This window comes from Prunus mume, linkage group LG2 (genome assembly GCF_029339155.1).
Source record: "Prunus mume cultivar Tortuosa linkage group LG2, ASM2933915v1, whole genome shotgun sequence".
NCBI lineage: Eukaryota > Viridiplantae > Streptophyta > Magnoliopsida > Rosales > Rosaceae > Prunus > Prunus mume.
This window is the reverse complement of record NC_142699.1, coordinates 44129153-44156250: the sequence shown is the minus strand read 5'-3', so window position 1 is coordinate 44156250 and position 27098 is coordinate 44129153. Positions and strand designations below refer to the sequence as shown.

The 27098-nt window shown below is 37.6% G+C and overlaps 3 protein-coding genes and 1 non-coding gene across 14 annotated transcripts; 3 read left to right on the top strand and 1 right to left on the bottom strand.

Annotated features, from left to right (window-relative positions):
* Positions 1 to 13173: 13173 nt before the first annotated feature.
* On the top strand, positions 13174 to 13280 carry LOC148920482 (small nucleolar RNA R71). The gene has a single exon (XR_016124807.1). It is a non-coding gene; the product is annotated as a small nucleolar RNA R71 (small nucleolar RNA).
* A 3125-nt stretch (positions 13281 to 16405) lies between these two features.
* Positions 16406 to 20336, top strand: LOC103336002 (protein FAR1-RELATED SEQUENCE 5-like). 11 transcript variants are annotated; one of them, XR_016124430.1, is made up of 5 exons: positions 16406 to 16782; positions 16967 to 17501; positions 18927 to 19055; positions 19585 to 19655; positions 19906 to 20336. XR_016124430.1 is itself a non-coding variant. In XM_008239037.3 (4 exons), the coding sequence occupies exons 2-4, from the start codon at positions 16980 to 16982 to the stop codon at positions 19588 to 19590; spliced, it is 657 nt and encodes a 218-aa protein (XP_008237259.2). In that variant the 5' UTR covers positions 16406 to 16782; positions 16967 to 16979; the 3' UTR covers positions 19591 to 20336. The 11 variants fall into 11 exon arrangements, 2 of the variants coding, with proteins under 2 accessions (XP_008237259.2, XP_088902897.1); XR_016124429.1 differs by having other exon boundaries at positions 19851 to 20336; XR_016124428.1 differs by having other exon boundaries at positions 19830 to 20336.
* Positions 20337 to 20635: 299 nt separating this feature from the next.
* On the top strand, positions 20636 to 23012 carry LOC103336003 (cytochrome c oxidase subunit 5C-2-like). The gene is made up of 2 exons (XM_008239038.3): positions 20636 to 20796; positions 22619 to 23012. Exon 2 carries the CDS (start codon positions 22632 to 22634, stop codon positions 22818 to 22820), a length of 189 nt encoding a protein of 62 aa, XP_008237260.1. The 5' UTR covers positions 20636 to 20796; positions 22619 to 22631; the 3' UTR covers positions 22821 to 23012.
* Positions 23013 to 23919: 907 nt separating this feature from the next.
* LOC107881309 (uncharacterized) lies at positions 23920 to 26151 on the bottom strand. Its single transcript, XM_016794851.2, has 4 exons — positions 26013 to 26151; positions 25726 to 25899; positions 25341 to 25387; positions 23920 to 24660 (listed from the first exon to the last, which is right to left on the bottom strand). The coding sequence occupies exons 2-4, from the start codon at positions 25858 to 25860 to the stop codon at positions 24195 to 24197; spliced, it is 648 nt and encodes a 215-aa protein (XP_016650337.2). The 5' UTR covers positions 25861 to 25899; positions 26013 to 26151; the 3' UTR covers positions 23920 to 24194.
* Positions 26152 to 27098: the final 947 nt, after the last annotated feature.

Here is a 27098-nt window from a genome sequence, read left to right as displayed (position 1 = left end):
TAATCTGTACAGGGTTTTAGCACCAAAATTTGCTCATGTTTCTCCTTGTGGAGTGGTTGGTTCGGTTGAACTCTCTCTCTCTCTCCCTACCTTGGTCACATTGTTGGACGTCAACAGCTCCACCTACTTGGTTTTTGTTAGTGGGTGTGAGGCCGTTGTGCTGCAATTTATGCCTATGGCTCCACCACCATAGATCATGGTCGCCAGACTGCAGAGATTTGCAGGCCTTCTGGGTTTTTCTTTTACTTGTATGAAGAGCGAGTGTGAGAAGAGGGGTTAAAAGCTGAAGCTTGATGTTGAAAAATAGTAAATGAATGAGAATTTGGTTGGGGCCTTTGGCAGTTAGTGTTGTCAACATGCAATCAGAGTGTTGGAGGAAAATATTATATGAATTGCGAAGGGGATGTTGATCGCATCCTTTCGGTGCTTAAATGGGTTTGTGGCATTCACTTGGTACTGCACTGGGTTTGAAGAAGATGAAGTGGAAGGTGGCTTTCGGAATAATCAGAGATGCTCAAAAAAGGTGTGTTGGTCAATCAAAGTTCATTCAAAACCCAAAATGCAGGGAGTAGAAAACAACAGCCAAAAGGGCCAAAAACAGGAACACGACAAGAAGCACATGGAAGTTCAAACTAAAACCACAGCAAAATCAACATAAAGCAAAAACACACCAAATTCGCCACTTCTGCCTCCACTTCCGCAACCACTGACCAAAGTCGCCACAAAATTAACTTGTGACATTTCACCAAAAAAATAATAATAATAATAACTTGAGACATTTTAACCTCATATCTGAGGAAAAGGCTCGAGCAACCACCACATGAGTGCGGAGATGTAGAAATTGATTTTCACTTAATCATTCACAAGATCATTATACAAGATATAGACAAGTTTGTTGAGAACAATCTACGGTTACAATAAGTCATTATAATAAACATAAATGTAGAATTATAGCCTAATAACAACGTAACTGACAACTGACCATTTTCTATCATTAGTATGAGTAACTATTAGGAAGGAGACAAGTTTGGAAATAAGGCGGGCAAAACGATCCGTAGGCAATCCTTTGGTGAAGACATTGGCAAGTTGGTGAGTAGAAGGCATGAAACAAACCTGGTGACTCCCCAAGGCAACACGTTCCCGAACAAAGTGATAATCAATAGCTATGTGTTTGGTCTGAGCATGAAAATCCGGATTGGCAGCAAGATATGTGGCAGAGAGATTATCACAATTAAGAATAACATGATGTGTAATAGGATGCCGAAGTTCATGTAAGAGCCCTTGAATCCGTATAGTGTCAGCACAAGCATAGGCTGAGGCGGGATACTCAACTTTGGCACTTGAACGAGAAACTGTGCATTGTTTCTTTGCACTCTAGGAAATTAGATTTGGTCCTAAAAAGACATAGTACCCGGTGGTGGACCGGAGAGTATCCGGGCAACCTGCCAGTCGGCATCCGAATAGGCAACAAGCAAGGAGGAGTCCGTAGAACGACGAATAGGAAGGCCATGACCAATGGTGCCTTTGAGATAACGCAGAATGCGTTTCACTACTTCATGGTAAACATCAATGGGGAAACTAACGAATTGGGAAACATGTTGCACGACGTATGAGATGTTAGGAGGGGTCATGGTTAGGTAATATAGAGCACCTACAAGCTGTCTATACACAATGGGGTCTGACAAAGCCGTTCCATCAGTGTGGGAGAGGCTGCCTTTAGAAGCCATTGGTGTAGAGATCGGTTTACAATCCAGCATGTTGATTCTTTTGGAGAATATCAAGGGCATATTTGGTCTAATTGAGATGAATAAAATTAGAGTGATAGGTAACTACGATGCGAAGGAAATAATGTAATCTGCCAAGATCTTTGACGTCAAATTCAGCTCCCAACATATCAATAAAGGCATGTAAATGTGATTGACTGCTCCTAGTGAGTATTATGTCGCCAACATAGACAAGTAAAATCATCTTATGCGATTGTTCCTGATAAACAAACATAGAATCATCAAATTGACTTTGAGTAAAACCAACACGAAGCAAGAACAAACTAAAACACTTGAACCATGAGAGCATCTCTAGCACAAGAGGCCAACCCAAGCAGGAGGGGGCCCTAGGCCCAAGGAGCAGCTCTAGTGTGCAACATCTAGCTAGGGCAATGCGTGGGACCCACGAGCCCGGGCAAGCCCAAGGGGAGATCTGGCCCGTCATCTTGCCTTCGGGCTACTAACATCAGTGCTAACCCACAACTGCCAAAAACCAACGGCTACAAGCCATGTGGCTTCTCTTGGAGCCACCAATCCAAAAATCTTGTCAAATCCAATGACTATCCATTTTTTGGCTAAAAAAAATTGAAAATATATATAAAAAAATTCTAGAAATTTTTTCTATAAATACCTACCAATATTATTCACGTTCCACACCAAATCTTCATACAAATTCATCTCCTTCCAATATTTTTCACTTTCCACACAAAATTTTTCTATTACTAAATTCCATTTGTGTAAAAAAGATGGAGGCGTGTGGACAAACGTGAAAGATATTTTATCATGTGCATGTTGGGTCAAAGTTGGTCATTGCCTAATCACGAGCATTGAGATGAAGTCCTCTCATATGTGGAGAAAAATTCATGGAGAATTTTGTGAAAGATCAGGCTCGACTCATACTGAAATGACACTAACTAGTAGGTGGAAAATTTTGAATAAATAGTTAGGGAAATGGAGAGATGGGTTGACAAAACCGAGGGACAACATTCGGAGCGGTCAAAATCTTGCCGACGAGGTAAAATATTTATAAATGCCGTTTTATTCAATTTAATGTCACCAATTTTTTTTTCTTGCATTTCCAATTTCTTTTTAATAGATTATTCAAGCACAATGTGGTTCAGTGCCATTGGCCAAGGCAAAAAAAAGTTGCATCAATCACCAATGTTGTGACGTTGTGAAGAATTGTTCAAGATTCAAAATTATTTCCACTGGCCCAATGATTGTGTTGAATGAGACGCTGCTCCACGAATCACCGGCAACCGATTCGCCATTAGACTCCCTAATGGATCAAGAGTCACCAATCCAACGTGAGCTGAGGCCTATTGGGAGAAAGGAGGCAAAGGCCAAGAGAGGGAGCACTTCGAACACTAAATGTGCAAAATTTTAGGGGCAAATTGCTAAGAACGGCGTACTGAGAATTGAGAGAGACTTGAAAAGAGAAGAAGCAGACAAGGCACGATATGATGCATATGCAATTGAAAGGCAGCAAGCACAAGAACAAGACATGGAGGACAGAGAGATGAAAATCATGACCATGGATACGAACCACATGTCTCCTAAAACAAAGTCTTATTGGAAGCTAAAATGAAAGGATGTATGAGAAAAAAGCTTTTCCATGACGATGGACCTAGCAACACAGATTGGTTAAATGATCAAAACCATTAGGTTGTATTGAAAGAGTTGTCATGTGTATTAATTTGTTGTATTGTTTCTCTTTTATTGAATAAAGAAAGCATTAAATAATATAGCTATTTATTAAAAAAATTTCATACATCAAAACAAACCTTAATTCATTACAAACTACACATAAAACAAAGCATAATTAAAAACAAAACATAATTCTAAACAAAGCATTAAACTTGACTTCATCCATCATGATTGCATTTCATCTCCCATAAGTGCTCGATCAAGTCAACTTGACGTCTCTCGTGAACATAAGAATATTGCATTTCCTGATAACGGTCAATCATAAGGTTGTTGTATCGACCCTAATCAACAGTTCGTGCTCCAGTGGTTGTTCATTTGCTCCCATGAGCCATTCACAGGATTGGGTTCGAACATCTCTGGGGCATCATAATCATACTAATCCTCCACAATCATGTTATGGAGGATGATGCAAGTCATCATAATGCTCTGAAGCACCTCTTCATCAAACATACAAGCAGCCCTAATAATTTCCCAACGAGCTTGCACGATACCAAAACACATTTTCACATCTTTCCTATAACCCTCTTGAAAAGCAGCAAAGCTTTTTTCCTTCTCCAATTAGGGATTCAGAATTCCTTTGACGAATGTCGTCCCAGCTCGGATAAATTCTCGGCTAGGTAGTACGCACTGAGTATATGGTATTATTGATTTGATACGTGATCTGGGGGGGAATGACCTCTCAAGACATAATTGAATACCGGAATTGACCGGCACATTGAGGTCATTTTGAGATCCAAAGAACTCCAAAAAGGCAGTCAAACCTGTATCGAATGATGTAACGGCCTCCGAATTATACTTTTTGGCTCTTCCTATTCCTATAATCTCATTGCCAAGCAGTTGGCCAGTTCTTCCAATGCCAATGCATGCAGTCTTCTAATCATGCATAGGAAACCTCGAGCCTTGACTTTTTGTAGAAGCCTTCGGAGGTCCTTAGGCTTAGCTTTGTGGAGGTAATCCCTCATGTAGAGAGTTTCTATTGCATCACAGAATCTGACGAAGCATTCTAGGATAGTTGATTTCCCCATCCTAGCAATCTCATCCACCTGATCTATAGATACCCCATACGCAAGCAGCCGCAAAGCAACTGTTAGTTTTTGCTTTGGAAGACGACCCAAAACCCCAAGAGTATCGTACTTTTGAACAAAGTATGTGTCATAATTGCAAATTTCATGCATGATTTTTTGGAACAAATGGGGTTGCATTCTACATCTCCCTCGAAAATAGGAAACGGGGATATAACGAATTTGGGATAAAGTAATCTTCCAAGATATTCTTACCTCAAGAGTGCCTATGTCTATCCACCTTTAGGCCAAACCACGGTGGTGTTGCCTTGATTGATTGAGCATACCCACCGCTAAAACAACTTATTCCTCCTCTTCATCCAACTCACGATCTTCTTTAGCATGTCTGCACCTGATTTCTTCATCTTCTTGCAATTGCCTCTTCAACACCTTCCTCAGGTTAGTCAGTTTGTGATTGCAATGCAATTCAGTCATTCTCTAACATAATACTCTATGTCGTATTGTTGGGATATGGTTAACTCGTGTCAAATCCCCTCACACGACATTTCTAGGTTATATGATTCACTTGGATGTATTGCAAACATTCTTGTTTCAATTCTCATCCTATACTTTGGCCAAAGATTTCACGAATGATATCTGTAGAGTATTTTCTCTTCTTACTAACAGTAGAGATTCCTTGTTGTATATTCACATGCCTCTATGCATATGCTGAGTATCCTGAGGAACACCTTCAAGTCACATCTTTTTGATACGACTGTATTGTGCTCTCAAAGACAAACAACTTTTACACAAGACAACTGTAATGTCTCACGTCTGAGGACCAACTTGCATTATCGCAACTTAGAATTTTTTGTTTGACACTTGTGAGTAAGACTTCCATACAAGAATTCTTGATTTGATCGTGTCTAGTGAACTCCATCCTTATAGATCACCTACACACCTGTCTCATTGTCTTTACACGAATGACTTGAGAATAGTCATCCTCCCAATTGAGCAAACATGATGTGTACCAGTCTTTGCGGATCATTATTGTCCAATTGGTGATCCTATGACGAGGAACCTTTTAGGATACGATATTCTTGTGTTGGAAAGGTCTTGTGAGTCTAACTTCTTTATACTAGTTTCCATTTATATCCTTATCCATGGACTTGTTACTTTGTATACATTATGTTTCTTAAAGAAACATTCACGCCCTTTTGATTGTATTTATTATATTATATCCTTAGAATTTTTCAATTTTATATTGGCTTCTAGGGCATATATCTGACAAAGACAACTATGATGTCTCAAGTCTGAGAACTAGTTTGCACTATTTCAACTTATGAGTTCTAGTTTGATATGTGAGTAAGACTTCCATATTAGAACTCATGGTTGTTTGATCGCGTTCAACGTACTTGTCCCTATAAGCATCTACACACTTATCTTAGTGTCTCCACACGCAATGACTTGAGACTAGTCATTCTCTCAATTGGGCAGATGTAGTATGCACCAGTCTTTGCGGATGGTCAATGCCCAATTGATGTAGTGTCTCATTATATCCAATCTCATTGCATAGCTCTCATACTATTCGATATTCCAAGGACTACTTGTTATTTTACTGTTATGATAATAGACCATATTACATGCTTGAAAACAACGATGTTGCCCATTAGTGATGGTTAAATATCCAGAAATCAACATCACATGTTTGACTTTAGGACATATTTCTGTTGTGTTCCTTCCAAGTGCCAATATATGGTTAGTATAATGGTACAAGTAAGGGTGTCGAACCACAGGGACCGATTGGACCTCTATAAATTACTAGTTTTGAAAGAACCCTAACTAAAAGTGAAAGTAACAAATTGAGAGTAGTTTGTGTTGTAAATGAAAGATAACTTAAAATGCAAGACGAATGTAGCAGCGAATGAGATATTGATGTAAGAAGAATAGGGATGAGACCAGGGATTTCGAATTCACCATTGCAAAACCAATTCCATGTTTATAAAATTAAACCGTATTCAACTACCAACCTGTTTCCAGAGTTCGTTTTACATATATATGATCAGCCATATGATGTGTGGTTTTGATCAAATTCTCCTAATATGCAACCTAATTGGGATGTTCAACTTTGGTTCCAAGTTAAGAGTCATTACCATGCAAGAAAACGTTAAAGAACCGAAAAAAAACACATGGCAGGATGTTTGCATAGCATTCTCTTCATTCATTCACATGTCTACCAAGATTAAGCATGATGTTTACAATAACCTTGACTAGATAATCTGTAGGCAACCCTAATGGTGATCAGACATTAAAATTGACAAACAAATTTAACAATAGATTCAGTGAATGAAACAAGAAACAGATTGATGAACTGAATACTTTAACTTAGAAACATGGATCAATGTTGCAAGGCTACATCGAAATCCCTAGCTATGAATTTAGTTACACATCATGTTCACAAAGATTAAAACGAAAATAAACAACATGAGTGAAAATAAATTCATGAGAGGAAACCCTTGAACCAATTCTGATGTTGAACTTCTCCAAGAACAGCCTCCTGCGATGAGTCTTGATGGTGGAAATATATGGGCGGCTAGGGTTTAAGTGTGTGTGAAAGGGGAGAATAACAAAAAGAAGGATGTCTAGGGTTGTGAAATTCGTCCAAAATAAATAGGGTCTGTGAAAGTGGCTAAAAGGCAAGTTTTTATGGGGTAAAAGAGGCTGTCAGATATTCCAAAGAGATCCTAATAAATCAGCCTTTATTTTGCACGTTTTTGCCTTATTTGGCACCTCCAAATCAGGCTAGAAATCCCCATTACTTTCCCATTCCGCTCTTAGTCTTTAAACAAGCCAGGTTCACTTTGGATCTTTATTTGGACTTCAAAACAGGTCACGAAATTTCTTTCCACGTTTGAATAGTGGCCAGCTCCAAAAATGACATGTTTTGATTTCTTTTGCCTTCAACTTGATCCTAAAGTAGGTGCAACTGCATACTAACACAAAATAGGGTAAAACGCAACATGTTTAACTCAAAAATATCACAAATAGACTAGAAATGGATGGTATAAATGTATAAATATATGAGTTATCAAATACCCCCAAACCTGATTTTTGCTAGTCCTCGAGCAAAACTGAAACTGAAAACACACAAGACACTAAAATCTAACTAGACCACTTTCGCTGGCTAAACGATTGCACTGAGCATGTGCAACAAGCCTTTAAACCCCTAGGTGTCCCTAGTAGGAGGAGTTGTGTCTCCTGAGGGTTTACAGTGATGACACCCACAAACATCTGTATACTTGCAAGCAAATTGGTTAAAGCATACTTATAGCAAACTAATAAGAACCAATGAAAGCTTAGTCATACATTCAAACCACTAGTCTGCCACTTGAAAGAATCATATCATAAAGTGTAAAAAATAATTACTCTATGTCCCATGACTTCAAAGATACCATACTCAAATGCCAAAGATAGAAATCGCCTCAACTCTAGTCCTCACAGATATCACTCAAATTTTCACTCAGATCCTAAGGCACGGTCTCTCCTCAAACATATGTGAGTGAAGTTATGTAAAAGGAAATCAAAATCCTCACATATGAAATATGAAATAAAAGCACAATTTCTGGACAGATCTCATGAAGGGAATCAAACACTAAGAATATGGATAGCACACATACTTAGCATCACTCATGAATACATCCTCAAAGATCAGCTAGGTCTTTCACAAGGTTTGTAATGTTAAGGCTTAGGTCAGGGGCTATGAAAGAAAGGATAGGAAATACTAAAGCTTGGGACATACCAAAGTGTCTTCCTTGTGAAAGCAGCAAGCTCTCCTCTTGAATTGATCTTTGTTGTTTGTTCGTGGCATCCAGGATTCGTGCGATAATGGAAGGATTTAGAAATTACATCCTCTTTGATTTTTTTTCTTTTCTTTTCTAAAACTTTGTTTCTGTTTTCTTTCTTTTTTCTACAATTCCAGCACACATACCTCGGTACACACCACTTTCTTTATGTAGAGCTCGAATTATCTTTGTCTTCATCACTTTGGTATTCCCCAAACCATAGGGTATAGCTGTAATGGGCTAAATATCTCATATTGAGATAAAAGGATATGGGGGAAAAAATGTGAGAAAAGAAAATGGCTAAACATGATTGGCTTCAAAATGGGGTAATGGCACACACATAAAGGTAAGAAATTAGGCCTTTTGGTGGTTAAGACATGCATAGCCTAACATCATCTCAATGAGTTCATTCATGAGTGTTACCAAACACATGGTATCTGCGAAAGAGAACAATTCTTAGCGTTCAATCAAACAAAAATAATGAGATCATTTGAAATGAAGTTGAAGCAAAAAGATAGGAGTACAAACACTTTAAACCCTCTCAAAGAAGTAAATAAGCTCAAAATCACTCTCTAGGGTAGTCTCCACAATTCTTCTTCCAGAATTTGAGCATGATACTTTAACCACCATGATTCCAAGAGTAACAGCTTTGAAAAAAAAAATAATGATACGAACTTTTTCATGACAACACAGTAGTCCTCATTGTAAACCATAGCCCTCATATACATTCACATTAGTAAGCAAAAGCAAACTTTAACCAGAACTAGAAACAAACGAAAATCCCACACCCCCAAACCTAAACTAAGCATTGTCCTCGATGCTTAAAAAAAAAATGAATGGAATGGATGCAATGCAAATTGGCAGTGTGCATGGAATGAAAAAAAAAAAACTAAAAACTAACACAAATAAAAGGAAAGAACACAAACCCAGCTAGGTTGCCTCCTAGCAAGCGCTTTATTTAATGTCTAGGCAAGACATGGTAGTGTGTCTAAGTTGTCATGAACTCGAGAGAATCCATAACTACATAAACCTGCTCCTGTGAAACATTCTCCAAATAAGGCTTCAAACGCTGTCCATTGACCTTAAAACGGGTCCCATTCTTGATGTTTTCTATCTCCATAGCTCCATGGGGAAATACTTGAAGCACTTTGAATGGTCCAACCCATCTAGACTTCAATTTACCTGGAAAAAGTCGCAAACGTGAGTCATACAAAGTACTTTCATACCGGTTGAAACTCCTTCCTAAGAATTGCTTTGTCATGGTAGAGCTTGGTTCGTTCTTTGTAGATCCTTGCATTCTCATATGATTCATTTCTGAGCTCTTCCAACTCATTGAGTTGGAGCTTCCTCACTGTACCAGCTTCTTTGAGATCAAAATTGAACTTCTTTATGGCCCAATATGCACGGTGCTCAAGCTCCATTGGCAAATGACATGCCTTTCCAAACACCAGTCGATAAGGGCTCATTCCAATTGGGGTCTTGTACGCTGTGCGATACGCCCAAAGTGCATCATTCAACCTTAGTGACCAATCCTTCCTTGTAGGGTGACAGGTTTTCATCAAGATGTTCTTTATTTCTCTATTGCTGATTTCCACTTGTCCAGAGGTTTGAGGATGGTATGGAGTTGCCACTTTATGTGTGATGTTGTACTTCTTCATCAATGCCTCAAAAGGTTTGTTGCAGAAGTGACTGCCACCATCGCTAATGATAGCTCTCGGAGTTCCAAACCTAGTGAAAATCATATCTTTGAGAAAATTCAAATCAACTTTATGATCATTAGTTCTTGTAGCTGTTGCCTCAACCCATTTTGATACATAATCTACTGCCACTAGTATGTATATGTATCCAAAAGAAGATGGGAATGGTCCCATGAAGTCAATTCCCCATACATCGAACAGCTCTACCACTAAAATGTTGTTTAATGGCATTTCATTCCTGCGACTGATGCTCCCCATTTTCTGACACCTATCACACTTAGAGCAAAAGTCAAAAGCATCTTTAAACAATGTAGGCCAAAAGAAACCAAATTGTAAAACCTTTAAAGCTGTCTTTTTGGCACTGAAATGACCTCCGCATGCCAATGCATGACTGAATGTTAGTATGCTTTGCTGCTCACTCTCTGGAACACATCTTCGAATGATTTGGTCAGGGCAATACTTGAACAAATAGGGCTCATCCCACATATAGTGTTTCACCATAAATTGACACTTTTCCCAATTGAGAATCAAATTTGTTTCCTGACATCTTTGAAGCACTAGAGAGAGATGGTTAAGACAAGTATCAAAAGAAGAACCGAAAACTGAAAAATCGTCCATGAATACCTCAATAAATCTCTCAATCATATCTGAAAAGATTGCCAGCATACATCGTTGGAATGTTGCTGGGGCATTGCAAAGGCCAAACGGCATCCTCCTATATGCAAAAGTGCCAAAAGGACAGGTGAATGTAGTGTTCTCTTGATCTTCTGGAGCAATCGCAATTTGATTATAACTGAATATCCATCAAGAAAACAATAATATGCGTGACCAGCTAATCGCTAAGCATTTGATCAATAAAAGGGATAGGAAAATAATCTTTTCTAGTGTACGAATTCAACTTCCATGTAATCGGTGCAAACACGCCAACTAGCTGCAGGTCTCATTTGAACAAGCACTTTATGCTCATTTTTTACCACTGTGATTCCAATCCTCTTAGGCACTACGTGAACAATGACCCATTTGCTATCTGAAATCGGGTATATGATATCCCACATCTAGCAACTTCAATACTTCAGCTCTCACTACTTCCTTCATGTGTGGATTGAGCCTTCTTTGTGGTTCACGAGTTGGTTTCGCTCCCTCCTCCAATAAAATACGATGCATGCACATGGTAGGGCTTATTCCCTTGATATCTGCAATAGACCAACCAATGGCTGATTTGAACTCTTTTAGCACCCTAATTAGCTTCTCTTCTTCCAAAGGGGTGAGGTCAGATGCTATGATAACTGGGAGAGTTTCAAACTCAGCTAGGTAAGCATATTTTAGATGTGATGGAAGTGGTTTAAGTTCAAGTTTTGGAGGTTTAACAACAGAAGGGGTCAGATGTGTGGCAGATGGTCCTAATGGCTCTATAAGAGGTGAAAAAGTGGAAGGATATGGTTTTAATGCTTCCAAGGCTGCCACCATCTCCATGAGCACTTCTTCATCAAAGTCATCTTGAGATTGACTCAAAACATATTGTAATGGATCATTGGATTGTGCCAGCAAAAACTTAGAGAAAACAAGTGAATCAAGCACATCAATCGAACAACAATCAAGTGAACTAGAAGGGTGAGAAAGAGATTCAAACACTTTGAATTGTACAGTTTCTCCTAGCACAGTCATGGTGAGGAGACCATTTTGCACATCTATGATAGTCTTTGTCGTGGCCATAAAGGGTCTCCCAAGCAAAATAGGTAACTCAAGATCATGTATAGGAGCCTCTTCCATGTCCAACACTACAAAATCAGCAGGCAAAATTAGTTTGTCAACTTGAACTAAGATATCTTCCACTATACCTCTTGGATATTTCACTGATCGATCGGCAAGTTGCAATGAAATAGTTGTTGCCTTCAAACCCCCCAAACCTAATTGAAGGTACACTGAATAGGGCATTAAATTGATGCTCGCCCCCAAGTCAAGCATAGCCTTTTCAACTAGCGTGTCTCCAATGGTGATATTGATAGAAAAACTGCCCGGATCCTTGAGTTTTGGTGGGAGCTTTCTTTGAAGCACAGCACTCACATTTTCAGACACCATCACCTTTCATTAGGTCCATACTTCCTCTTATAAGTGTTTAGCTCCTTGAAAAATTTCCCATATGCTGGCATATTCCTAATGACATCAAGCAAAGGTAAATTAACATTCACTTTACTTAAAATATCAAAAATTTCTTTAAATGACTTCTCCTGCTTGCTTTTGGCAAGTCTTCCAGGAAATGGGATTGGAGGAGTGTAAGGTTTTTCAGCCTTGTGAAAATTTGGAGCTTCATACGAAGAAGTGGCATTGCTTGGATCTTCATTCGGTTTCTCATGCTCTTCTTGAGTGGGGCCTGCATTCACATGATCAGATTCATTAGTAACTTCATTGCCAACTCTATTATCAATAACCTTACCACTTCTAAGTGTTATGACCGCTTTGGCCTGCTCTTGGTTCCTTTGAAGTATCACCGGTTGGCTTGGAAATTTCCCGGGTTCTCTTTGACTCAAAGCATCAGCAATCTGACCTAATTGTGTCTCCATTTTGGTTAGAGCAGCTGAATGTTGTTGGAGAGTACTATTGGTAGTTTGCTGGAATTGAACGGTGTTCTGAGCTAGCATTTTGACAAGTATCTTCAAGCGTAGTGGCAGGCTTTGGTTGGAAATTTTGAAATTGATTGTTATTCTTCCATGAGAGATTGGGATGATCTCTCCAACCAGGGTTATATGTATTAGAGAATGGGTCATTCCTCGGCCTCTGATTGTAAGAATTCATGAGATTCACTTGCTCTTGAACGAATTCGGGATAAGCCTCACTAGCTGAGCATTGATAAGTAGGATGACCTGGTATGTTGCAAATGGCACACACCTCAGCTATCTTAGGCGCCATATTGAGCACAGAATCGAGCTTCTTTTCCAAACTAGCCACCTGCAAAGCAAGATCATTATTAGAACTCATTTCATACATTCCAACTCGTTTACCTCTTGTATCTTTGTGTTGAGCATTAGATCCCAACATCTCATAAATGTTATATGACTCTTGCGCATTCTTCTTCTTCAAAGCTCCACCAGCTGCATTATCCACAGTTGATTGACATGTTTGGGTTAGTCCATCATAAAAAATTTGCATTTGTAAGTAAAGAGGTAACCCATGATGTGGACATTGCAGCAACAGGCCTTTGAAACGCTCCCAACATTCATTGAAAGGTTCTCCATCATCTTGTTTAAAGTTAAAGATTTGCCCTCTCAACGTAGCTGTCTTTTGAGTTGAGAAAAACTTCTCCAGAAACTTCTTAGCTACGGCATCCCAAGTGGTGAGCGAACCAGGTGCTAAAGTCATTAGCCAATTCTTTGCTCTATCTTTCAATGTATAAGGAAAAACCCTCATCCTAAGATTTGCTTCACTCACTCCCTGCAAAGGTAAACCACTCACAACATTGTAGAATTCCTTAATATGGGATAATGGATCTTCGTTAGGTAAACCATAAAAAGAAGGAAGCATGTGAAAATGAGAAGATTTGAGTTCATAATTTCTAGCTTCAGTAGGCAGCAAGATGCACGAAGGTGAATTTGGTATAACTGGTTGAGCATAATCTTCCAAAGCTCGGTTGTCATCGTTATTGCCAGCCATCTCTTCTTCTCCGTCAGAGTTAGAGTTATCGAAAGAATCTACACTCGCTGGGCTAGAAGAACTATTGTCCTCTTCTATACGGCTAGTCTGGGCACTAGCTGATACAGAATTCTCAAAAGTGTTGCTCTTTAACCGTTCAAGTCTTTGGCCTATTTCAGCAAGTGTATCTGACATATACTACCTGTAAAACAAAAATAAAACGAAATTAGGGTTTGAGAACAAGCAATCACAGAGGACTGAAATCAGTCCCCGGCAACGGCGCCAAAATTTTGTTGTGTTCCTTCCAAGTGCCAATATATGGTTAGTATAATGGTACAAGTAAGGGTGTCGAACCACAGGGACCGATTGGACCTCTATAAATTACTAGTTTTGAAAGAACCCTAACTAAAAGTGAAAGTAACAAATTGAGAGTAGTTTGTGTTGTAAATGAAAGATAACTTAAAATGCAAGACGAATGTAGCAGCGAATGAGATATTGATGTAAGAAGAATAGGGATGAGACCAGGGATTTCGAATTCACCATTGCAAAACCAATTCCATGTTTATAAAATTAAACCATATTCAACTACCAACCTGTTTCCAGAGTTCGTTTTACATATATATGATCAGCCATATGATGTGTGGTTTTGATCAAATTCTCCTAATATGCAACCTAATTGGGATGTTCAACTTTGGTTCCAAGTTAAGAGTCATTACCATGCAAGAAAACGTTAAAGAACCGAAAAAAACACATGGCAGGATGTTTGCATAGCATTCTCTTCATTCATTCACATGTCTACCAAGATTAAGCATGATGTTTACAATAACCTTGACTAGATAATCTGTAGGCAACCCTAATGGTGATCAGACATTAAAATTGACAAACAAATTTAACAATAGATTCAGTGAATGAAACAAGAAACAGATTGATGAACTGAATACTTTAACTTAGAAACATGGATCAATGTTGCAAGGCTACATCGAAATCCCTAGCTATGAATTTAGTTACACATCATGTTCACAAAGATTAAAACGAAAATAAACAACATGAGTGAAAATAAATTCATGAGAGGAAACCCTTGAACCAATTCTGATGTTGAACTTCTCCAAGAACAGCCTCCTGCGATGAGTCTTGATGGTGGAAATATATGGGCGGCTAGGGTTTAAGTGTGTGTGAAAGGGGAGAATAACAAAAAGAAGGATGTCTAGGGTTGTGAAATTCGTCCAAAATAAATAGGGTCTGTGAAAGTGGCTAAAAGGCAAGTTTTTATGGGGTAAAAGAGGCTGTCAGATATTCCAAAGAGATCCTAATAAATCAGCCTTTATTTTGCACGTTTTTGCCTTATTTGGCACCTCCAAATCAGGCTAGAAATCCCCATTACTTTCCCATTCCGCTCTTAGTCTTTAAACAAGCCAGGTTCACTTTGGATCTTTATTTGGACTTCAAAACAGGTCACGAAATTTCTTTCCACGTTTGAATAGTGGCCAGCTCCAAAAATGACATGTTTTGATTTCTTTTGCCTTCAACTTGATCCTAAAGTAGGTGCAACTGCATACTAACACAAAATAGGGTAAAACGCAACATGTTTAACTCAAAAATATCACAAATAGACTAGAAATGGATGGTATAAATGTATAAATATATGAGTTATCAATTTCTAACACAAGGTGCATTAGATTTTAGTTTATGCATTTATTCTTAGGTTTTAACCTGTAAGCCGTTTAAGGTTCATCATGACAACATTATATTAGCTTACGACTCATTTGATAATCATTTCACTTTTTAGTTTTCACTTTTCGTTTGATAATGGACAACAAATTTGTTGGTTTTTGTTTTCAGTTAAAAAAAGAAAGGAAATTGTTTAAAAGTTGTGTGGTATACTACTTACAGTGTTCAATTTTTTGTTTTGTATTAGTTATTATTTTAGTGTTATGTGTGCGAGTTTGATAGTCATGGTGGTGTCTAGGGGTAACAAGTGTGTTCGATATCTTAAGGTGTCAAGTCCCAAGTCCCAAATCATAATTTTCATTTTAACTTAGTTTGGTTATAATGAAACTTTGAAGTGACACCTATTAATGTGAAACTTAGAAATGAAATTTTTAGCCACTAAGAGAGAGAGAGAGAGCTTTAGATGTGGGGGCTTTCCCCTGAATCTTGTTGTATCTTCACTGTTGTTTGGCTTTTGGTGGACTTATGTTGATCTACTCTTCTTTTGGAAGATCTATTGTCTCTAATCCAGACTGACTTTGGTTGTGCCTCATGTTGTGAGGATACTCTTTAAGGTGTTGAGGCTTGGTCACGGTAGATCCACTGTTCATTGGTGCACTGCGGCCGTGGAGTAACTATGTGCTGCTCTCTATGTCATGTCCTGAAGGAAGATTAACAGCAGTTGGTTTTCCTTTTGCGGGTGTTGTTTTAGATTTTTATTTTGGTTTAGTTTGTTCAATAAGGTCCAAAAACTCAACGAGTTTTTTGTATTTTTTTCTCTTATGATTTCATAAACTTAGTTGAGTTTCTTGGGCATTCTTAGTCTCTCTAGGAGAGCCATACTGGCTAACGGCTAGTTTTTGTCCTTAATGTTATTGAACTAGATTCATGTAAATATTAGTGGTTGGGAGGGGTTATACAAAAATTATTTTCTATAGTGATTTTCTCCGTATCATTTCGGCTTTTCGACTTGGGTAACTTTTACCCATGTCTATCGTATTACCTTTCCATTTTGTGTCCATTGTACTGTTGTTCATATTGATCTAATAAAATTCTTTCTCCTTATTATAAAAAATAAAATAAAAAAGAATGAAATTTTTATTGGGTTCAAATTGAATTCATAGAATGAAAAGCGAATGTTTCAAAGAGTCTGTAGCATCTTTTAGTTGAATTTTTCGGAGTTACGATGAATTTTTGGTGAATTTTAGGCCCTGAAGCATTGCGAAAACCCAAATCCTCCTCAGTCATCACCAATCACCATCTTTGCTGTAGTTGGACTTGGAACCACGCCGATGCATTTACCCTTAGTAAACCCCAGCATCCTGCCTTGAGATTCGTGCTTTTTCTTCTGATCAATACCTGGCACTCAAGCAAAACAGAGAAGAAAGCAAGAAACGCCATCAAAGGCTTTGATCAAATCCAGCTTCAGCCTTCCACGGTAAGTGCTGTTTTATTTTTTTGCGGGAAACATCTAGTTTAGGTAATTGTTTTTCATTTTTGTTTCTGGGTTTTTGTGAAGATTATCATATTGGTGTCAATTTATAGTTTTGAGCATTGCAAAGTTGTAAACATGGGTTTTCTGTAATCCGCTTTTGTTCTTATTGCCTTACCAAAATACGTAGGAAGTAGGATACAATGGAGGGTGGTGATGGTGGACGTCAATTTCTAGACAGTGATGGTGGTTCTGATGATGAAACTTTTGAAAGTTTTCATGAACATAATTACTCTGTGGAAGATGACATGCCACTGCAGCATTGCAATTTTGTAAATGATGGTCTGATTTCAATGGAACCATCCACTGGGATGAGTTTTCAGTCATTGGATGATGCAAGAGATTTCTATTATGAATATGCAAAGCGCACAGGTTTCACCATTCGAACAAATCGAATCCGACACTCGTTAAAGAACATGGCTATAATAGGCCGGGACTTTGTTTGTTCAAGAGAAGGTTTTCGTGCCGCAAAGCATACACTTCGAAAAGACAGGGTTCTTCCTCCACGCCCAATCACAAGAGAAGGGTGCAAAGCCATGATAAGGTTGGCAGCAAGGGATGAAGGAAGATGGATAGTTACCAAGTTCATAAGAGAGCACAACCACAAACTAATGGCTCATTGTAAATTTCCTGGGGAGCTGCCAATCATCAATATACTCAGCGAGGTATGTCTGAGATATAACTTTTAGGGATTCGTTTGGTGTAACTTTTGTTTTGGTATGAATTTCAATGTAACTCAGTATATTAATTTCCAATTCTGGAATTGTTTACGAAAGGATTCGTTTGAAGCTGTCCTGTTTTTCAGGCAGGAGTATGCTTGGTTGAATTCATCTTTAAAATAATTCATGTGACAAAAACTGCACTGTACAACTATTACTGCTTCAACACACTTATCATATCTACCTTGTTCTTCAGTTGCTAACTTGCTATCTTCACTTAGTGTGGATGATCTTGCTAGTTTAATTGATTTACTTTTCTCAAGCGCAAAGCTCATCAGTTCTCTGGAAGTTATTGATGCATTCTCTAACTTTAGCTTTCAACGGTTGGCTTTTATGTCTCTGACCATTTATATTGTAAGGCATTGTAACCTGTACATAACATTTAACATGTGGTTGACAGTGATATGATGTGCCTTATTTTGTACTCTAAACTTGCGCTGTAGCCAATTCACTAGATGTCCACTGGGTCTTCACCGATTCTACTTTAAAGTCTGCATAAAAATAGAAGAAAAGAAAAAGGCTGATATTTTGCTTAGGATAAAGGACTGCAACTCCAAGTAACATGTGGTCCGATTGACTGAATCCCAATATACACAAAGAATAATTTCATTTAAAAATACAGAGCTCAGTGATGATATGCAATGACTGCAGGTGCAAGTTGCTAAGTAAACAATTACACCTTATTCAGTGCAGTGCTTGGTCATGTATGTGTGAATATAGGTTTGACTATTAGGGTTAATATGTTTAATATGAAAACAAGTCTAATTACCAAAGAGAAGATTTAGGTGGACAGTTGAGTTCGAAGCACTTATAATGGTACTTGCAAGTGGCAAGTATCCTTCTATCCATCCATTTTGATGCCATACCTTGAACATGATTGGGAAAAGGAAGCTTGTCAATCAATGAAATTAATTTGTTTTTTTCATTATCAATCATTTTTTGAAGCTTGGTGTGTTGAGCTAGTTTGTGGGTGCAAATAGAAGCTACTCATCTAAGTCAATTCTTCAGGGAATTGTTTCGAAACTGCCCTTGTGGTCTTGTATTGCTCTTTGTTCAGTCGTTTAAGATATGGTTTTCATTATTTTTATTAGGTCATGTTTGGGTTGGTCGACAAGGTAAATTGATTTGAAGATATAGCTTAGGTAGAGTATAGTTTATATACTGGATGAACATTACGATAAGAAAGAATATACAAGTAACACTAATAATTGCACGCCGTTTTTATGTAAGCTCATTAACATGTGGTTCCAATGAGCTTCGTCATAATATAATATATTTTGCTCAATTAGTGTGATTCTAAGATAGTTCTCTAATTTGCTTTAACCCTGTTAGTACTAGCCTCTAATTTTGAATTGTACAACATATTTGCAGGTAGAGAAGGATAAAAAAATCCAGGATCTATATGATGAGCTCCAGCGTGAAAGAGAGCGATCTGCAGCATTCCAACAACAGTTATGCATGATTCTCAAGGACCTTGAGGAACATGCTGAATATATCTCTGTAAGAGTTGAAGACATTGTTAAGAGCATGAAAGAAATTGAACTTCGTGACCTATAGCTTTGAAGTCAAGGGAATGGTGCCATATAATTGAATTTTGACCGATTTTGAAAATTTGAGTAACTGGCTCTGGTTAAAGCTAAACTCCTGAGTTGGCTTAACCAGTTTTGCTGTTGGAAAATAGCATGTTGTCAAGAAAGGCATGCTGGTGACTTCTTGCTGCTTTTCAAGAAGATGATGTAATGTATTCTAGTTCATTACCTTTTCTTATTTTATGGAAAAATGGCTTCATTTTGGTTAGGTGTAGTAAAACATTGCCTGAAATTTTAAAGATGATATAGTTAGATTCTTCCCTCAGACTCTGCAGCTTTCTTGATATGAGTTGACCAATTTCTGCAAAATCTTTCCATGATTAGATGTTTTGTTTGTCATAATGTGATTGTTTTAGAAGGCATTACTGTCTCAATGGTTCTATTTGCTTTATTTGGAATGTTACTTTGGCTAGACCAAATTAAATGTGGACTAATTGCAGGAATGAACTGGCTAAAGAAATCTGCATGAGGATGTGTTCCCCTGCTAATATCGACCTGAAGGATGCCTAAGGTTAGAAACTTTTGTTTTCATATGATTACTTGATCTCTAGTACACCTAGCTCTTCCCTGCAAACCCAGTTATGTTGGATTTTATTCCACAAGTTTACCATTTTAATGTAAAGGATGATAAGCACACTGTAAATCGAGTTCCACAAGTTTACCTTATTCAGCTTGCCTACTTTAGTGCTAACCTTGAGCCTGGAAGGTGGCTTGTGTTCCGCTTCAACACTAAGTCGTCTTTGTCCAAGTGTGAACTGCAGATGACTCTCCTGTAGTTCCATTCCTTCTTACAATACTTCTGGGCCAACCAAACCCGAACGGGAAGAAGAGGATCAGCCAAACAGCAGGCAGCTCAACTTTGTACATTATCTGAGGCAGACCAATCCATCATTTTTCGATGAAAGGTCAAAATTTGTGTTTTGTTTCATTACATTGCACAGTTGTTCTGAAGGATGACAATCATATGCTGCAATTCTAGCTCTAAGATTGAGACTGGCATTCAGTGTGTCTCCTTTTATACGTTACTTTTAGCGGACGTACATGTGCACTGAGTTTATAATATTTGTACATCTAAATTCTGTATTCTAAATGGTCAATCCTAGACTCGTACTCATTGTGGATTTGTAACAACACATGACATGCCATGGGGATTTATTGTGAAATACAATTATGTCTCTGTTTTTGAAAGGAATGTGATGAACAGGAGAAGCAACAACATATTCTCCTAATTCACCATCTTTCAGATAGGTGTGCAAATGTTTTCTTAAAAGATTAAAATTAAAATAAAGAAGCACATGATGACAGGTTCTCCATACCCAAAAAAAAGTGTGCAAAAGAATTTATTCTGTGATGGTGGGTACAAGATTTCAAGATATAATTCCAATTAGTGATGAAAGTATAAATATAAGATAATGTTATTTACAAAAACATCATCTGTTTAAAACAGAAATTTCATATCTCAAGCCTATAATGAAGGGGTTGACTAGGTATTTAGCTAACTAATAGTTAGCCAGTCAGTTGGGGATTTCTGATAACTAGCCTATAAATCTACTTGTAATATTGGGTTGAAGTTTTTAACCAAAAAGGGAATTAATTTTGGGTTAAAGGTGAAATTAGCGTGCGTAGTTGCTTGTTCTTCCCATCTTCCTCAGGTATCTCTCTCTCTCTCTCTCTAATCAAATCACACTAAGCACAGGCACAAGTAGATTTATAGAGGAAATACAAATCTGATTTTTATTCCAATTTTGTAAATACAAATCTGGTTTATTAATTTTGCTGTCCATTTTTTTGTTCAAATTTCTATTTCGTGTCCTCATATCAAATCACACTAAGCACAAGCACTCTATAGAGGAATTGATTAAATTTTATGCACTTCGTGGATTGAGGTGATTTATGTGTGCATATTATCATTAATATTTGTTTTCTGGTATGATGTATCCCTATTTAGCAACCAAAATTATTAGTTTTTTGTTAATATTATTATTTTTTAAGTACAAGCGATTGGGAGAGTGATTTTTACACAAATATTCATCAGGTGTTTGGAGATTTGGAATCTCTGCCCACATGGTCGGTGGTGTTCTTTTGTTTAAAAACTTACTATGAACTTTGTTGATTGGTTTTGCTTAGAAGAGTGGAAATTAAGAATTACTGCTAGAAAATTAAAATATAAAGAATTGTAAGTAACAAATAAACAAAAGGAGCAAGACTTCTTTTCTTTTAGATAATTACGAATTCATTAGTTAATTTCACCATTTATTGATAGTTTTTTTTGGGTTACATTAGAGGAAAGAAACTCCACTGGAGTTCGATTCTAGGTGCCATGCAAGGGAGGGGAATCCACCACCACTATGGTGGGCAAAGCCGGTCCATTAGATATGGAGGCCCTGTGCGAAGAGAGCTAATGAGGCCCTATATGTATAAGTAAAATAACAAGTTTTCAAAATTTTCTTTAGGGATAGAGATTCACCTGATCTTTTAGGTTTCTTCTTGCAATCATATGATGGCTAATTCCAAAAGCAACACATAATTTCTAAATTCTAATATCAGAGAGAGAGAGAGAGAGAGAGAGAGAGAGAGAGAAGTGTAGTGGAGGAGCAGAGACGCATAGCACTCTTTTTGCCTTGCCAAAGAGTAAAGAAGAAAAAAAAAAATTGGACGGGAGAGTCAAGAAGAAGTTGAGAAGATGTGAATTTGGGTCCAAATGAGCAATTTGGGAGTAGCAAGGAGAGCATGTCACACGCACGCATGACTCACGAGTTTTTTTTTTAAAATTTGTTAATGGTTGGAACAAAAATTGCACGGTAGGAACAAAAAATAATGTTTTGGAATAAAAATTTGCTTAGAACGAAAAGTAGCGAAAAATATATAACATAATCCTGGGCTTTTAAAAACATTTAGAGGACCCTAAATTTTGGAGGCCCTATCCCCTGTGCAATCGCCCAACCCACACATGCCATGGGCCGGCTCTGGTGGTGGGAACCCATTGGCATTTATTGATAGTTTGTGATTGAGAAAAATGGGGAATAATTATGTATTGTGATTTTTTTTTCCTTTTCTTTCTTTTATTTTGTAAAATTGGATGACATGAGTATATGGTTCTTTTCTTCTCTTTATTATTATTAAATTTTTTTTTTTTTTTTTTTTTTTTTGAGGTTTTCTCACACACAAGTTCAGACCTAAAACCACTTGCCCCTTTTTCTCTTCTTTTTTCTTATCATATTCTGTCATTATTCCTTACATGCTCATGCTTGAAACGAAGTAATTTATCATGACTAGCATTATGTGGGGGGGGACAAAACTTCAGTTAAAAACAAATTGTCTTGTCACAAGTTTCATTTGATTTAGATAGACAGTACAACCAACCTTAACAAGTAATTTGGGGATCAAAAGCTTAATTATGAAAGATTCGATTGAAAATCAGGGAAATGATAATACTTTATAATTAACTTATTTGTTTTGTTTTTGAAATTGCAGATTTAAGTGAAAAATGGCAGGTAGGGTTGCTCATCCCACCCTGAAAGGACCAAGCGTGATCAGGGAGATGTGTTTTGGTCTTGTGATTGCTTTTGCTGCTGGGAGCTTTTGGAAAATGTATCACTGGGATTTGCAGAAGAAGACCAGGTCATTTTATGAATTGCTGGAGAAAGATGAAGTCAGTGTTGTTCCAGATGAATAGATGCAGCCTACTTTTAGTTTTCTGTCATACGATTTCATTAAAGAAATCAACAGCTTGGTTCACTTGATTCTTCAACTTAAGATGAGCTTAATTAGTTTGGGATTTGCATTAATAATAAGTTTCTTGTACAGTTGTACTTGTCTGGATTACTTGTACGGTATTCGTCAAATAAAATTTTATTTATCTTCTTGATTTTTGCTTCCATTTACTTCTGTGGTTGCTCAAGCTGGGATGTCATCTGTTTTGTAATTTTTGTTTTTACATGTTTAATTTGCCATTTTACACTCAAAATTGTGGTCGTGTTCTCCGCTCGCAATCGTTTTTAACAAAAAGTTGGAAACAAATTTGACGGCGGGGACTAAATTGATGCATGACATGCAATGTGGAGCGATTTTGAAATTTGAGGACCAAATTGATAGTCCGTAACAGTTCAGAGACCATTGCTGATGAAAATATATTAAAATTTGATCAAACTATAATTGACTAAGTTTTAGCTATGACAATACAAGGCTAACCCCACCTCAGCCCCAACACTGTCCCAAAATGAGCATCTTTGCCTGCTTTGAAGCAGTGAGAGATGAGGGCATGATGCTGAAAAGGGTTGAAAGATCCCTTCACATGCATGTTTGAAGTTCCTGGATTTATTGTATTCACCATGGATAGGCAAAAATTGGCTTGTCCATGTTTGAATACCTAAATGCCTCTCTAACTAGCCACTAGTCTCGTACTGTTTCTCTTCTACAATGTTAGAAGAGGTTCGAAGTTCAAACCGTAATATAAAATATAAAAAGAATACCTAAACCCAAAAATGGTAAAATTGGCAATTACGAGCAGCTGAGACAATCAACCAAACCAAATCCATCGATTTCTCATGAAGAAAAAAAGAAAACGCTGAATGTTCCGTACGTGAGAAATTATAAGTCCAAGAGGGTTGTGACAGTGAAATAATCAGCCTATATGGTGATCCCTAGTCCTTGTGTGATGGTGAGAGTCCCATTAAACAAACTAAGCACCAGACACAAACTAATCACAAGCTTCAAGCATAAGTCCTAAAATCCCAATCTTGACAAGAACTTCAAAAGTAGCCATAAACATAGCATTTCTCAGCAAATCTGCTGATTTTTAGGTCAATAATATAACAATAAGAAAAAGGGTGAATCATATGAAAGACAATAACAAAAGTAAACCATTAGGTGGAGGGAATAATTAGGAACCATCCTAACCCTAAACTTAAGAGTCCCAATTCAACACACTCTAAAAAATATTGTCTCCATTTATCATTTAACTCATTGTCACTAATCTATGGGGAGAGAAAAACTAAAATATAATAAAATAAAATAAACTGAAAAGCAAAACAAAAGGACAGAACTCATCTCATTCCAATACCACAGTAGCGCCCAACTCCTTAAGCTTGTCAACAATGGGCCCTGCCTCCTCTTTAGTCAGGCCCTTTTTCACCACAACAGGGACCTTCTCTACCAACTCTTTAGCCTCCTTCAGTCCTAAGTCAGTGAAAGTCCTAACCTCCTTTATGATCTTGATCTTTGCCGCTGCATTGAACTTCTCAATCTTTATATCAAATGCAGTCTTCTCAACAGCCTTGGCATCTGTGGAGGCAGGCCCGGATTCAGAAGATGACGGGCCAATTCCAGAGATTGCCGGGCCATACCGATTGAGGCCCATTTTCAGCCTGAAGAGGATGGAGTAATCGTGCCTTTCGATCTTTGTGAGGTTGAGGAGCTTGTCAGCGATGCGCTCAAGCTTCTGAGTCTGAGTCTCATTTGCTGTAGTGGCTGAGCTGAAAGGGCGAGAAAGAGCAGTAGCAAATCTTGATAGGGACCTGCAGAGAACTTTTGTGGTTACGTTGGACATTTCAGGAACCTTTGATATTATTTCAAGGGTTTTGGAAAGTTTAAAAGGTTGCAGTTAAACTCTCAAAGTCAAATATGACAAAAAGAAAGGAAAAAAACTCTAAATGTCTAGTAGTTTGGTCTCAGTACTGAATTTAAGAAGAGTGGCTTGATTATTGTTACTGCGCAAAATCTGAATATGGTATTCCTAATATTATATACAATTATACATACATATACTATATATACATATATTAGAGGAATAATGTTCTGCTGCCAGATGTATATTTCAAGACAGATGCATATGACAGTCTGGAAATAGAACATTTTTCATCATTAGAATATATATTATGATAATATGTGTATACATCCATGCATATTCTAGTGGTATTCTAGTGGGTGGCATCACATTTTTTACACATATTTTCAGCCATTAGATGAATACACGATGAGACTGTATCATAAGTTTCATAGTTCTCGTGCACGAGATTATGTTAAGCAAAAAGGATAACACCTATATACTGCTCTTAACCACAAAAGAACATATCCCAAACACAGAAAATCCTGAGGCTCAAAGCAAATTCCAATACCCCAAAACCCAAATATTCAACAGGAAAGAAATGAAAACGGTAAACAGCAAAAAGGACATACTTCGATCTCGCAAACTTACCCTGACCCTTGTTGAGTTGCAGTCCTAGCAGGTGAGCCTATTACAACCTGTCATGTATGCCAATATGAGAATTAAAATGAAAAAGAAAAGAGTAACAGATATTACCAAGCACAGTCCCTTCTGAGAAAGTAGAAAATGGTGTGGTGACTATGAAAAACTTGTGGGTTCATGGAAAAAGAACAAGTTCAGACCCCAAGATTTGTTATTTTCACACAGATATAACAATTTGCACAAATGCCCAAGTGGATTGGCATACCAAAAACTGTTTCCCTAACACACAAAAGATTACTCCATCAAAACAAAGGGATTGTACGCCCCATTGAAGAGTAGGCCAAAATATAAGTTGATCGAATTAAATTTTGGAAAGAAAAAGAGATGATAGTACCTCACTGTGACAATTTTCTTCTGGAATAGTAGGGAGAATCCCGACCGCGTCCACCAGGAATGGTTTTGACCCTTGGACAATAGTGGTTCGAGAAACACAAGCACGGGTGGAGAAGCGTTGTAGAGAGCTAGCCATCGGCAATTAACAAATCGACTGGATAGCCAAATTTGCACCCTGTTGAATGCAAAATCATCATTAGATGCGGGAATGAAAATAAATGTATGACAGTCTCATTTCATAACTAATCGAAAGATTTAACGACTCAGTTTCGGAGGAGAGAACAGTACCTGATAGACGACGTCGCTGCTACAGAACAGTACCTGACCGCCGACAGCAGACGAGCAGACGAGCACTCGAGGGCACATGAGGGACTAGGGAGAGTGCTATAGCTGATGAGCCCACGTTTGATTCTTGGTATCTTGGCATAAGGGGAAGGAAGATAGTGGGCTCGGAGAGGAATTTTTTGGACGAATTGATTCGGGTGATAAATGGATGTGCGAAAGAGCAGTTCCAGCCGACAGCCCAGCCCAGGCAAAAGGCCCCTTGCTATCCCAGCGGTGACATCCAGCTCGGGCAAGCAATATAGTCCGAATTGTTGTTTGAAGGCGCTGACATCAGTGAAGAAAAAAATTTTAAAAATTACCAAAAAAATTCAGAATATTCTTTTTTTTTTAGGTTTTAGACATAAAAATTTCACTTTTAAAAAGCCAAAGCTTTTAAAAGAAAAAAACCACTCAACTTTCAAATCAAAGCATATTATTGATTCCTTAGAAAATCTAAAAATAAATAAGGGCATTTTTGTCCCGCTCTTTTTAAAATTTTTCTCTCTCTTTTGCTTTTTCCAAAATGTCCCTTTTTTATATACATAACTAGAAAATTTTTATTTATTAATCTCACACATATAAATAAAATTAATCTCGTGTGAATAGTAATTGCCCTTAAGTTGCCATGGCAATGGGTTGAAAAGCACAAAAAACAAATTGTTAGGCCATATACTATCCACGTGAATAGTAATCGCCCTTACTTGCTCTTACCATTTGCCATGGTAAATGGGTGGAAGTGCTCTAAACGGGAACGTACTAAAGGTTGGGTGGGTGGGTGGGTGGGTGTCAATATAGTAAAAATACTGCTTTTGGTTACAAGAATTCAATCTAATTCTCATCGACCCTATGGTCCACGGAAGTTGTGGTCACCTACCTTTGGATCTAATTTAAAGGTTGAGAAAAAACTGGTTTAAATATCAATATGTTATCTTTTATTTTACTTTTACTGCAGTAAAATACTATTTTGGTTATTAAAACTAATTTTTTTTAAAAGAGTTTAATATGAGAGATGAAAAACATGAACAAAAAACTCATCCGCATCTAAGACTG

Excerpts from the sequence above, each read along its gene's own strand:
- LOC103336002 (XM_089046771.1), top strand. The coding sequence starts at position 16,980 with ATGGAGGGTGGTGATGGTGGACGTCAATTTCTAGACAGTGATGGTGGT. Across the intron at positions 17,502-18,926 it reads TCATCAATATACTCAGCGAG|GTAGAGAAGGATAAAAAAAT; the intron begins GTATGTCTGAGA and ends ACATATTTGCAG.
- LOC103336003 (XM_008239038.3), top strand. The coding sequence starts at position 22,632 with ATGGCAGGTAGGGTTGCTCATCCCACCCTGAAAGGACCAAGCGTGATC.
- LOC107881309 (XM_016794851.2), bottom strand. The coding sequence starts at position 25,860 with ATGGCTAGCTCTCTACAACGCTTCTCCACCCGTGCTTGTGTTTCTCGA. Across the intron at positions 25,388-25,725 it reads AAGAAAATTGTCACAGTGAG|GTTGTAATAGGCTCACCTGC; the intron begins GTACTATCATCT and ends CATACATGACAG. Across the intron at positions 24,661-25,340 it reads GCAACTCAACAAGGGTCAGG|GTCCCTATCAAGATTTGCTA; the intron begins GTAAGTTTGCGA and ends AGTTCTCTGCAG.